General features: G+C 38.1%; 1 protein-coding gene across 1 annotated transcript in view; it reads right to left on the minus strand.

The window, feature by feature from the left end:
* GK5 (glycerol kinase 5) overlaps positions 1–13790 on the minus strand; it is a 134610-nt gene that overhangs the window by 70956 nt on the left and 49864 nt on the right. Inside the window, exons 6-11 of the mRNA XM_007947545.1 lie at positions 11901–11976; positions 11278–11339; positions 11120–11193; positions 10860–10920; positions 7659–7785; positions 4541–4645 (exon numbers count right to left, since the gene is read on the minus strand). Of these exons, the coding sequence (XP_007945736.1) occupies positions 4541–4645; positions 7659–7785; positions 10860–10920; positions 11120–11193; positions 11278–11339; positions 11901–11976 (505 nt within the window). The remainder of the gene's footprint in view (positions 1–4540; positions 4646–7658; positions 7786–10859; positions 10921–11119; positions 11194–11277; positions 11340–11900; positions 11977–13790) is intronic.

The raw sequence follows: 13790 nt of genomic DNA on the forward strand, positions 1-13790 counted from the left end.
AAAAAAAAAAAAAATTACTCACTTAATATATGTCTTTTCTACTAGATTGTAGTTCTTTTAGTAAAGGCACAGTATCTACTCACTGGTGCCCCCCTAGTACCTAGTCCAGTTCCAGGCATCTATTGAGCACTCAAATATGTATTAACTTAATAAAAGCTGGAAGGAATAAAAATATTTGTAAGATTGAGATGTCAAAATCTAATGAAGAGTGAAAGAGATCAGAAATGGACCAAATTAAAAAGAAAAGGGAAAGGTGACCACATGGAGATCCAGATTATTACCATTCCCATAAGAGGATAAAGAAAAAAAAAAATAAGAGAGAGAACTGGCTTGCTCAAAAAGATCAAGACAACAAATCTAAAAGTCAACATGAGACTTGTTTAAAATAGGTTTTGCCTAAGCCTGAGTTGTTCAAGTTAGGAAAGGGACAGAAGAGAGTGGAATAGGCCTAAAACACTACACAATGACATAAAGGCTCAGAACCAGTGTAATTTACATATTTTCAAAGGCATGGTAAGGTTTACTCGGGTTCTTACAGGCTATGTTTCTCCTGAACGAAATGTAATTTTTTTTTTTTTCATTAGAATGAATTCTTAGAACAAAAAGGGATATACTGAAATAATTGTTGACTTTTTGTGCAAATTTCAGACAGATACATACCATTAATATCTAGTTACAAATAACAAGGGAGCTCTGGTGGCATAGTGCCTAAGGCATTTGACTGCTAACCAGGAGGCTGGCAGTTCAAACCCACCAGGCACTCCTTGGAAGGAAGATTGGGCAATGTACTTCTGTAGTGATACTGCCTTGGAAATGCAAGGAGGGATCACTGTGAGTTGAATCAACTTGATTGCCGTGAGGTTTTTGTTTTGTTTTCAATGTATAACAAATAATCCAAGCAACTGGATTATATGAAGAACAACATGGCATCAGGATTGGAGAAAGACTCATTAACAGCCTGGGATATGCAGATGAAACAACCTTGCTTGCTGTAAGGGAAGAAGACTTGAAGGACTTACTGAAGAAGATCAAAGACTATCACCTTCAGTATGGATTTCACCTCAACATAAAGGAAAGAAAAATCTTCAGAACTGGACCAACAAGCAATATCATGGTAAATGAAAAAAAGATTGACGTCAAGGATCTTTGAATTGGAAGTAACAGTCAAGAAATCAAACAATGTACTGGGTCGGGCAAATGTGCTACTAAAGACCTCTTTAAAGCATTAAATAGCAAAGATGTTACTTTGAAGACTAAAGTATGCCTGACCCAAGCTATCATATTCTCAAAAGCCTCAGATGCAAGTGAAACCTGGACAATGAATAAGGAGACTGAAATAGAATTGTTAGTGAGGAACATTGAAAAGACCATGAATGCCAAAAGAATAAACAAACCTGTCTTGGAAGAAGTGCAGCTGGAAAACTTAGAAGAAAGAATTTCCAAATTTTGTCTCTCATACTTTGGTCATGTTATCTGGAGGGACCAATCTCTAGAGAAGGATATTATGCTTAATAAAGTAGACAGTCAGGAAAAAAGGGGAAGACCCTCAGTTAAATAGGCTGACACAAAGGCTGTAACACTGGGCTCAAGGGTAGCATCAACTATGAGAATGGCACACAACAGGGCAGTGTTTTGTTCTGTTGTACAGACGGTCACTATGAGTCAGAAATGACTCAACAGCACCTAACAACAACAGCAACATGAATGACAATGATTGAGGCATTAAGATAAATAATTGATCACCCTCTAGTTAGACGAATAGCCCCATTTTTCTGCCAGAAATGGAATAGGACTTGAGAAATAGTTTGTGCCTCTACCAGATATCATCACTTTTCTAGGTCAAGGCCACTTAGCCCCAATCCCCTCAAAAATATTCAACCTGTGAGAATCATAATGAATGAGACTCAACCCAGATAAGCAATGGAAATGATTCCCACCGATAATACACATATGATGTCATATGCAAGTTATGAATTTTTTTTAAACTGATGAATGTGAAATTAACTATTCTTTTTTTTCTTTGCATCTTCTGGGATGGTATAAAATTAATGAAAAGCATAAGTAAAAGAAAAGAAACATGTGACCTATAATTTCCATTTCTGATCATCTAAAGTTTTCTAAAGACATGTGCCCAGGACATTAAAACACATTTAAGAAAGAGGTGACTTTTAAATGACAAAAAGCTTTGAAATAAACATTGCTTGTTAATAAGTAACTTTATGCTTACAATGAGGTACAGTCTTAAGAGAAAGAAGAAAGAAAGAAACTGATTGGCATGCTCCTCCTGGAGTGTAAATTCTCTTTCAACAGAACTATCTTTGTCTTTAAATAAACCAACTTAGTTCATATCAACACAATAAAAAGTCAAAGTCTGCCTCATAACTTAACCATCACTGATGACCACTATTAATATCTTTGTATCTAATATTTACTACTTTATATGTTAATAGTTATATAAAACACAGGCTGTTTATTATTCAAAACAGCCAAAAAGTAGAAACAACCCAAATGTCCATTAACTAATGAATGGATAAATTGTGTTATATCCGTATAATGGAATACTATTCAAGAATAAAAAGAAAGAAGTAGTGACACATGCTACAACATGGACGAACGTGGAAAACATTATGCTAAGTGAAAGATGCCAAACCTAAAAAGATCACATATAGTATGAATCCATTCATATGAAATGTCCAGAATAGGTGAATCCATAGAGACTAGAAGTAGACCAGTGGTAGCTTAGGACCGGGAGTTCCAGCAGCAAAAGGTTAAAGGAAAGTGTTTTGGTTACTTCTGTGCTGCTCTATCAGAAAATACCACAAGTGGGATGGCTTGAAAAAACAGGAGTTTATTCTTACAGTTTGGAGGGTTTAAGTCCAAGTTCAAAGTGCCAGGCTCTGGGGCTGTGTGAAAGCCCCTCAACCTTGGGGTCCATCTCTGCCTCCTGCTCCCGGCCCACTGGAGCTAGAGGCATTTCTTCACTCAGACAGCTGCTGGCTGCTGAGGCTGACAAGCCCAAGGTTGACAAATAAAATGGTACAGTCCCATGCTACCAAACCACCCAGGAGGCCATTAATTCAAGTCCATTGGAAGTCCCAAGTTTGGCAGAACATGGCAGACCGCTGAACAACAACATAGCTACATGCAGGGTTCAAGTGTGCCATAAGCTAGAGACGAGTCCCAAAAGCAACTACTCAGCTGCTTGTGGTAGATCCTACCATGGAGTTGATTGCCAGTCTCATCATGGGGAATAACTACCATCAGCTGCCCACCCACTCAACCAGGCCCAGCCAAGTTGACACACAACCTTAACTACTACACAAAGTAACTGCTAATGAGTGTAGGGTGTCTTTAGGCAGGACAGAGATGATCTAAAATTAGATTGTGATGTTGGTTGCACAATCCTGTGAGTATAATAAAAAAATGAATTGAATTGTACACTTTAAATGGATAAATTGCACAGTATGTGAATTATATCTTAACAGTTTAAAAATAGGTTAAAAAAATTTATAAAGGCTGTACTGTAGCTGCTTCATCCCCTACTTAATATATCAGGGACAATGCTCCATGCCAGTAAGATAAGCAATGACATTATTTCCTTTAAGTGGCTGCACAACATGCCTCTCTGCATAGATGTACTGATATTTCTTTACTCAATGCTTTGTTTCTTAGACAGGAACTTGTTTCCTATTTCCATATTAAACACCTATGCACGGGCTCATTTGTTTGCACACGTGTATAATTATTTTCTTAGCAAAGAACAAAACTGAGGGGCAAAGGGGCAGCACTCTTTAAAATAATGTTTATCGCTCGGTTGTCCTCCAGAAAGTTCACATTAATTGACACTCATCCCAATGGAAAACAAGAGTACTTTCTTTTCTACATTCCCATTAATGTTGAGCATGACAAAACTTATTAATCTTTGACAATATCATAGGTAATATAATTACTTAAGTGTGTATTTCTTTGATTATTGAATTTGAGTAGTATCTCATAGCAGTCATTTGATTTCTTTTATGAAATACCTGTATTTCTGTGCTTTGCCCATTTTTTTCCTTTTTTATTTATTTATTTTTGACATATGCTGAAAAACTGTTTACCAAATTGTCATTTAACTTTACTTATGACATGTATATTCCTGCACATGCTAATATTTTATATACTTAAATCCATTAGTCTTTTTCTTTATGGTTGTTGTTGCTGTTATGTGCCATAGAGTCGGACTGACTCATAGCGACCCCTCCTTGGGTTTAGGAGGCAGTATCACTACAGAAGTAGATTGCCCAATCTTCCTTCCGAGGAGTGGCTAGTGGGTTTGAACCGCCAGCCTTCTGATTAGCAGGCAAGTGCCTTAGGCACTATACTATGTAGTCTTTTACAAGGTCAGTATCATAAAAATAAGATCCTGTATTTTCTTCAAGTATATGTCATTTTATCCTCATGTTTATTTGAACCATCCATTCATTTTCTACCGATCTGCAATCCTGTGGCATTCTTGTTTAAGTTCTGGTTTGCTAGTTCTGTTTAAAAGAGGACTTACTTAATTGTTGAGCCCATTTTATGGCAGTACCGGTGTCTCCTGCATTGCCTTCAGCTAAGCAGACAACTTCTTCTCCAATCTTCCACCCAATCAATGGATAAAAACCTTAAAAAGAAACAAACAAACAACAAAATCTGAACAAATCATATAGTAAGTGCATAATTTACTACAAATACTTCTATAATGCAACAATTTGATTATCTCAAAAAACAGCAAAGTAGCTCTGAAGACAGACTGCCTGGGTTCAAATCCCAGCCTCCTCACATTTACTAGCTGTGGTCTTGCCAAGTTCTTAACGTCTTAGCTTCAGTTTCTTCGAATGTAAAACAGCCAGCTTTAGAGAGTGGTTATGAGAATAAATGGAGTAATACATATGAAGAAGTCAGCACCCCAAACCAAACATACTACCATTGAGCCGATTCAGAGTCATAGCAACCCTATAGGACAGAGTAGAACTGCCCCATAAGGTTTCCAAGGCTGCAAATCTTTTTTCCTTATTTTTAATTTTTATTGTGCTTTGGGTGAACGTTTTACAGAGCAAATTCATTTTCCATACAGCAGTTCATACATATTTTGTTTCATGACATTGACTGCAATTTCCACAACTTCCCACAATATAACAACTCTCTTCCCACTTCCTCCCTGCAGTTACCTCTTCCTTGTGTTCTTCCCTCCCATGCACTCCCAGCCCCCGAGATGTATCCCTGTGCAAACAATGCCCTTCTGTTTTCCCATGATTGCTCACTCCAAGGATATGATATAAAAGTCTACCCCATATGCTTGTCTATTGTTTGGTTGGAAGCCACAGGAGAAAGTTCAGTTCTAGACCTGAAGGATAACTAGGGGCCCCAGTCTCAGGAGTCGCACCAGGCTTCATCAGGCCAGCAAATCTGGTCTTTTTTTTTTTTTAATGATTTTGAGTGTTGTTCCACATTGTTCTCTCACTCTATCCAGGATCCTCTGCACCAATCCCCCTCTGAGTAGTTGACAGTGGTAGCCAGGCACCATCTAGTTCTGGTCTCATGGTCATATATGCTGAGGATCACATGGTCTACCAGTGCCTTGGCTCAGGTGGTGCAGTGCCTAAGGCTTCTGACTGCTAACCAGAAGGCTGGCGATTCAAACCCACCAGCCACTCCTCATAAGGAAGACTGGGCAATCTACTTCTGTAGTGATACCACTTCGGAAACCCAAGGAGGGGTTGCTATGAGTCAAATCTAACTTGATGCCTGTGAGGTCCCCCCCCCACCCCCCAGTTTTTTGGTTTTGTTCATTCTTCTTTGCTGGATGAGAAGAGACCAATCTTTTTATCTAGATGGCCACTTGCAAGCTTTTAAGATCCCAGTCACCAGTCCCCAAAGTTGGATGCAGAATAATGTTTTTGTGTAGTATGTTATGCCAGTTAAGCCTGCTGTCTCCTGCAACCATAGTCTCAAGCCCACAGGTCCCACTACTTGCTCCTGCTGGGTAGGTGGCTGTGGCCAAGAAGCCACCACAACCTTGCCCCTTGTCAGCTCTACTATACACCTGGACATTCTTACAAGGGCTGTTAAGTCTTTACAGAAGCAGACTGCTTCTTCTTTCTCCTGCAGAGCAGCTGGTGGGTTTGAACTACCAACCTTCCGGTTAGCAGCTCAATGCCTTACTTAATACAGCACCACCAAAGCTTCTTGTTAGCTATAGGGATGTCTATGTCACTAGAAACACAGAAGTAGGTATTTTAATTGAGAAATAAAAGGTTATCACAAGACTAACTTGCTAGAGAAATCACTGTTAACTACATTTATCTGTGATTTCCAAACAATATTCCTAAATGGAAATAACCTCCTACAGTAATCAACATTTTCTAGCTTCCTTTTTTTTTTCCCCCAGTTGGGGAAAAAGGAAGAGCTGGGGGTGAGGGTATGCAGAAGATGGCAAAAAGAGTTTTTTAAAAAATCACATGTTAGAAAACAGATTAAGGGAACAGAGCCTAAACTAAGAGCTCCAGCTCTGCTGAGGTAGGTCCATAAACAAGATTCTCTTAGTTCGCACATCCCAGGATGCCCTTCTGCTGGACAATGAATAAGGAAGACTGCAGAAGAGTGGAAGCTTGTGAGTTGCAGTGCTGGTGAAGAATGCTGAAAGTACCATGGACTGCTAAAGGAACAAACAAAAATCTGGAAGAAGTAAAGCTGGAATGCTCCTTGGAAGTGAGAATGGCCAGACTTCATCTTACCTATTTGGTCATGAAGGGACCATTCCCTGGAGAAGGATATCATGGTTGGTAAAGTGGAGGATCAACAAAAAAGAAGGCCCTCAACGAGATGGAGAGACATAGTGGCTATAACCATGGGCTCAGGTATAAAAAGGATGGTGGGGCTGGCACAGGACTGGGTAGTGTTTCATTCTGCTCTACATAGGGTTGCTATGAGTTAGAAACAACTCGACAGGACCTAACAACAACAACAACAGGATGCCCATCATGAAAGAGAACAAATTCCTAGCAATTGTCATCAAAACCCTGAATATGCATGATTACTAGTTGAGAATTACCACCCAAAAAAAATTTCACAGAAAAAGAATTTTGTAACACATAAAAGGAAAAAACAAGTCTACTGAGATAAGAAGTCCAGGTGGCACAGTGGTTAAAGCACTTGGCTGTTACCTGAAAGGTCAGCAGTTTGAACCCAGCAGCTACTCTGTGGGAGAAAGATGAGGCACTCTGCTTCTGTAAATATTTAAAGTCTTGAAAACCCTTTGCAGGCAGTTCTACTCTGTCTTATAGGGTCACTGTGAGTCAGAATCAACTTGATGGCAATGGGTTTTTTGGTTTGAGATGTTTTAAACAAATATATATTATAGATAAACATTTGGCAAGCTGACCAAATACCATAATCCTTTTGGATTTCTCTATAATGACATCTTTCTAATTGTTTTGTAATATAAGATCTTTTCCTAAATATGCTTTTAATTTAAAGGAAACAAAGGGAAATGGGGTAGTTATTTCTAAGAACAATAATTAAAAATTCATTAGATAATATGCTTAACATAAATAAAAAATGTAGTCTAAGTATCGCAAGAGTTAAATATGAACGGAAGTGATATTTTATTAATAAACAGGATAAATTATATTTACCTCCAACAGTCTGTTGAGGGTTGTTTCCAGTATTAATGTCCAAAAAAGTACCAGTTCCCATGGTTAATTTCACATCTCCTGTTTGGAAGCAGCACTCTCCAAACATGGCTGACTGCTGGTCAGCCACCTGACGGAAATGTTTAAATAAATGTAAGGTCTACTGGCATGTTTCCCTGTATCCCATTGCCTCAGTTATTCTATTTTCAAGATTACACTTTTTTTTTCCTTAAAAAATTAAAATACCCTAGGAAAACAGGAAACCACAACTATAGGACTCTCCCTCTAGGACTAGCATTGTGTGGAGAACTAACATGTCTCAGGTAATCCTAATGTGCAACACATTTCAAGATTTTTAAGTGTAGCGTAGTGCCTAAGGCACTTGACTGCTAACCAGAAGGGTGGCAGTTCAAACTCACCAGCCACTCCTCGGACGGAAGATGGGGCAATCTACTTCCGTAGTGATACTGCCTTGGAAACCCAAGGAGGGGTTGCTATGAGTCGGGTCCGACTCGACGGCACATAACAACAACAACAACATGAGTAATATTAGGAGCTCTGGTGGAATAGTGCCTAAAGCATTTGACTGCTAACCAGAGGACTGGCTGTTAAAACCCACCAGCCACTCCTTGGAAGGATGGTTGGGCAATCTACTTCTGTAGTGATATCGCCCCGGAAAGCCAAGGAGGAGTCGCTATGAGTCGGATCTGACTCCATGGCAGTGTGTTTCACATGTTATGTGTAATATTAGAAATAAAAGTCAGAATAAAAACTGTGCAGAAGAAAAATACTTCATTCTCAGCTTGGAGGTTTTACTCATTAAATCAAAATAACTGACTTCACAAATTTCTCTTTAAATTACAAATACATTTAAGTCAGAAACCATATATACTCCAAGTCATTCCTTTTTGTTAAAAAGAGTTATAACATTTTGCAAATATACCTAAGTATAGATACAGATATAGCAATATTTTAAGAAGTAAAATTCATCTAAAAAAAAAAAAACCCTTCTGGACCAGGTTTGCTGATCTGATGGAGCCTGGTGGAACCCCTGAGACTATGGCCCCTAGCTGCCCTTCAGGTCTGGAATTGAACCCACTCCTGTGGCTTCCAGCCAAACAAAAGACAGGCATATGAGCTGAACCTTTACATTAGGCAGATATACTCCTTGGAGAAATCAATCATGAGAGAATAGAAGGATGTGTTTGCACAGGGAGACAACTCCAGGGGGAGGAGTGCATGGGAAGGAAGGACAGAGGGAAGAAGTGGCTATGGGAAAGAAGTGGGAAGAGAGCTGTTGCATGGTGGGAAATTGCAGTCAATGTCATGAGACAAAGTGTATGTGAACTGCTGTATGGAAAATGAATTTGCTCTGTTAACTTTCAACCAAATCACAATAAAACATCAAAACAAAACAAAAAACCTTCTAATCTATAACTCTTCTACATAGACCAAGAGGCAGTTTTTCGAACAGAGCAAGGGCATACTACATGGTTTAAAATCAGGAAAGGTGTATGTCAGGGTTGTATCCTTTCACTATATTTATTCAATCAGGATGCTGAGCAAATAATCCAAGAAGCTGGACTATATGAAGACTGTGGCATCAGGATTGGAGGAAGATTCATTAACAATCTGCGATATGCACATGACACAACCTCGTTTGCTGGAAATGAAGAGGACTTGAAGCACTTACTGATAAAGATCAAAGACTACAGCCTTCAATATGGACTATACTTTAACATAAAGAAAAAAGCTACTCTCACAACTGGACCAATAAGCAACATCATAATAAACAGAGAAAGAAAGATTGAAGTTATAAAGGATTTCTTTTTACTTAGATCCACAATCAAAGCTCATGGAAGCACCAGTCAAGAAATCAAACAATGTACTGAAAAGACTTCTTTCAAGTGTTTTAAAAAGCAAAGATGTCACTTTGAGGACAAAAGTGTGCCTGACCCAAGCGACAATATTTTTAATTTCAATTGCTTCATATGTGTGTAAAAGCTGGACAATGAATAAGGAAGACCAAAGAAGGACTGATGCCTTTTAATTATGATGTTGGTGAAGAATATTGAACATACCACGGACTGCAGAAGAATGAACAGATGTGTCTTGGAACAAATACAGCCAGAATGGTTGTTAGAAGAACGGATGGTGAGACTCAGTGTCATGTACTTTGGACAAGTTATCAGGAAGGACCAGGCCCCAGAGAAAGACATCACGCTAGGTAAAATAGAGTCAGTGAAAAAGAGGAAGACCCTCAATGGGAAGGATTGACACAGTGGCTGCAACAAAGGGCTCAAGCATAGCAATGATTATGGAGATGGTGAAGGACCAGCCAGGGTTTTGTTCTGTTGTACAAAGACTTGCTATGAGCTGGAACCAATTCAATGGCACATAACAACAGTAACTCTTCCAACATTCCTTAATCTAAACTTGAACTTACCCTTATGTTGAAATGAGACTAAGACTCTCTAAATGACTACGAATAAATAATTCAGGAATTAAATTCCTCTTCCCTTGTTTTCTTCCCCTAGTTTTTGGGGAAGCTATCCATCCAGAGACAGAAAGTCCGTAAGTCCTGCTTAACCTGTCACAGGAAATCAAAGACAAGGCCTGAGTTTCTATAACTTTTCCATAATGTGGCAAATTCTCTAACTTACTGACTCTCTTACACAGAGAGAAAGAGAATAAGCAAGAAAGGACCCTTAAAAATAAAAAACAGCTCATTTTTCATCCCCCCAGAAGTTTCTCTACTGGTAACTGCTAACTAAGGAGTCTATAAAATGTAAATACAGCTTCTTTAGTTTAAACTTCCTTATCATTGTTTATGGTTACACTGTACCAAATATAAACTAGCATTTGCCCTATCAATGTTTTTTGTCCTAGAGTATCAAATATAAGCCAAATGAAACTCAGAATATTTAAACAAATTTAACAATATGTAGAATAAACAATAAAGAATATAGAATAAACAATCTGAAAAACAAGATATAAAGGTGTCAGAAAAGGTTACACTTCCATGTTTAGAAGCACTTCCATGTTTAGAAGACTCCAAAACCCTTTAACTTAAAAAGGAAGAAAATATACGTTAATTTTATTCTGCCAAAGGCCCTTTGTTTCTCTTCAACCTAGCCCTTGCTATTCATATATATTTATTCAGTTTATACTATGTAAAGAGAAATCTTCAAGTTTTCTACTTACCAAGGCCACAATGGGTATAGGCACACCAAATATCTCTTCATCCACTGTTCCAAAATTGTAGCTTTAAATAAAATTGGTTAAGATGTCATCACTTTAGAATTATTAATTCTAAAAATAAGCAAATTGTTTTTAGCATAGGTCGAAAGTTATCTAATGAACACAAAGGCACCTCAAACACGTAGTAAAATGCTTTTCCCTACCAAGGCAAAATAAATTCGGGGACAATTTTGCTGGTATCTATGTCTGATGCTCATTATTACCTTGTGTCCCTCACGGGAGGCAGGAGAGAGAGTGGTATCGAAAGCAAGGAGGTAATGAGCCTGCTCCAACACATCTGAGCATAAAAATAGGTCATGAGAATCCAACCTAAATTACACAAATTGGAGATTCTAAAAGAAGGGAAAAAAAAAATCTTTACCTCATATGGGTCAAAAAGTCCAGTTGAACTGGCATTTGAAAAATCTGTGGCATATTCAGAACCTAAATTTACATTGGAAACAATATTGTCAGGTAGTATAAACAAACAATTGTCACTGGTTTATAATCTAGAACTTTGTCTACTCCCAAATTCATGCCAACTACTGTATTTTCAGTACAAAGTCTCTGAAGTAATTTGCCACTTAATCTTTGTGAATGTTTATAATTTATAAAAGCACTTTCAGACACATTGTCACTTTATGATTCCCAATGTTAAATGAGGAAAGGGGGTCAGAGATGCAAAGCGACTGCCTGTAGTTATGCCAGTGGTGAAGGGGCAGATCTGGTACTGAAAGTAAGTCTTCCCACTTCTGAAATTATGACTGTCGCCTAGTCTTGCAGTCAAGATTTCATCATATTATTAAAATCACCTTCCTTTAACAATAAATGTAAAATTAAACTAGCTTTATTGCTACATGTATTATTAGAACACTAAAAAGCAGTATGTCTGGGATACACGAAGGAAAGAGAGAAGAGAAAAATAACTTCTACTTTTGCTTTTATTTTAAGCAAATTTTTCAATCAACTTTCAGTTACTCGAGACACTCTTCAGGTCATCCTTACCTTTTGTGAGCTTATGTAACAACCACGTATCAACAGTCCCAAAGCAGCAATTTTCTTCTTCAACTGCCTTTTGCACCTGGAAAACACAATAGCACCAAATCAATTTAAAAAGGCTAAATTATCAAGTGCAAGATTAAATACAAAGTAGTAGATACAATATAATCTCGTTTTTAAAAAATAAAATGTATCAAATATATTTAGATAGGGTTCCTGGATGGTGCAAATGGTTTGAGATCAATTAACTTAAAAGTCTGGCAGTTTGAACCCACTCAGCAGTGCCATCAATGGAAAATACAGTGATCTGTTTTCACAATGATTATAGCTAAGAAAACACCATGAAGCAGTTCTATTCAGTAAAACATGAGGTCACCATGAGTCAGTATTGACTTGATGGCAACAGGTTTGTTTTTTTGGTTTATGTATATATATAATACATTTTATTTATTTTATAAAATACTCTTATCGACATAATTAAGTTCCAAAGACCAGGCCATATGCAAAACTGGAGGATAACCACATCAGATCACAAAATGGAGAATGACTATATCATTACATAACTGCCAAATCACTGAGAATCATGGCCCAGCCAAGTTGACATAGAACCTTAACGATCACAGACCGTATTACTCTTCCCTAGCACCTCTTATTTGTTATTGCCAGACGTATGCCATTAATGTGCAAAATAGTTGGGTAGATTTTTAACTCTTCGTAAATGGGAAATGTTAAACAATGAGTTAGTTGATTAAGTAAGGAGCAGGTGTATAAATACACATACACACACTCACATATACATCTCTATGTGTATATAACATACAACTCTATGTATACATAATACACATCTCTTTCTCTGTATTGTAATATATATAGCAAAACAATTTCTAGAATATACCCCAAACAGTTTTAAGTAATGATTACAGGTTTGAGATTTAGGAGGAGGGGGCTTTCATTTTCTATGTAGTATTTCTGAAATGCTTTAGTTCTACATTAAGCATGTGATGTGAAAAATATTTAAGCAAAAAATACTTATTTTTAGTTTAGTCATATAAACATATAAAACCAAAAAAAAAAAAGCACTGCAACTGAGGTGATTCCAACTCATAGCAATCCCCCCACTGGGCTTCCAAGCCAGTAAATCTTTATGGAAGTAGATTGCCTCATTTTCCTTCCATGGAGTGGCTGGTGGGTTTGAACTGCCAACCTTCTGGTTATCAATCAAATGCCTTAGGTACTGTGCCACCAGAGCTCCTTACAAATACACTGTGTTGTTGTTGTTGTGTTTTGCCATCGAGTCTGCCCTGACTCATAGTGACCCCTCCTTGGGTTTCTGAGGCAGTATCACTACGGAAGTAGGATTGCCCAACCTTCCTTCAGAGGAGTGGCTGGTGGGTTTGAACCACCAGCCTTCTGGTGAGCAGTCAAGTGCCTTAGGCACTATGCTACCAGAGCTCCTTACAAATACACTAGTATAGCCTAAAGTGGAGGATAGCACACTTTAGCCCACGGGCCAAATCCAGCCACTGCATTTGACTGAGTCCACCACTTACTCTTTCTTGAAACACGTTTTATTGTATGTAGCCTTTGAGTCCTTACTGGCCTGGTTTTCCTTCTTTCCCTCTGGCTGCTCCTCCTCTTCTCCCCAACATCAGCATGTTAGAATCCTGAGGACAGGTCTCTTTTAAACAATTCTTACCTCTATTCCTGACCTCTATTGTGAACTCCAGACTTACCAGATAACTTCTTTATCAAGTATCTCCCCCTGGAGGCATCTCAAACTTAACCTGGGCAAGAAAATTCTTGGATTTAACCTCTCCCACCACCAACTACTTTGCTTCTTTCTAGGTCAATACTATCTCAGTATTGATCACCAATATTTTTTTTTTTTTTTTTTTT

Source organism: Orycteropus afer, unplaced genomic scaffold (genome assembly GCF_000298275.1).
Source record: "Orycteropus afer afer isolate SDZICR_OR568_19922 unplaced genomic scaffold, OryAfe1.0 scaffold00188, whole genome shotgun sequence".
In the NCBI taxonomy this organism is placed as follows: Eukaryota; Metazoa; Chordata; class Mammalia; order Tubulidentata; family Orycteropodidae; genus Orycteropus; species Orycteropus afer.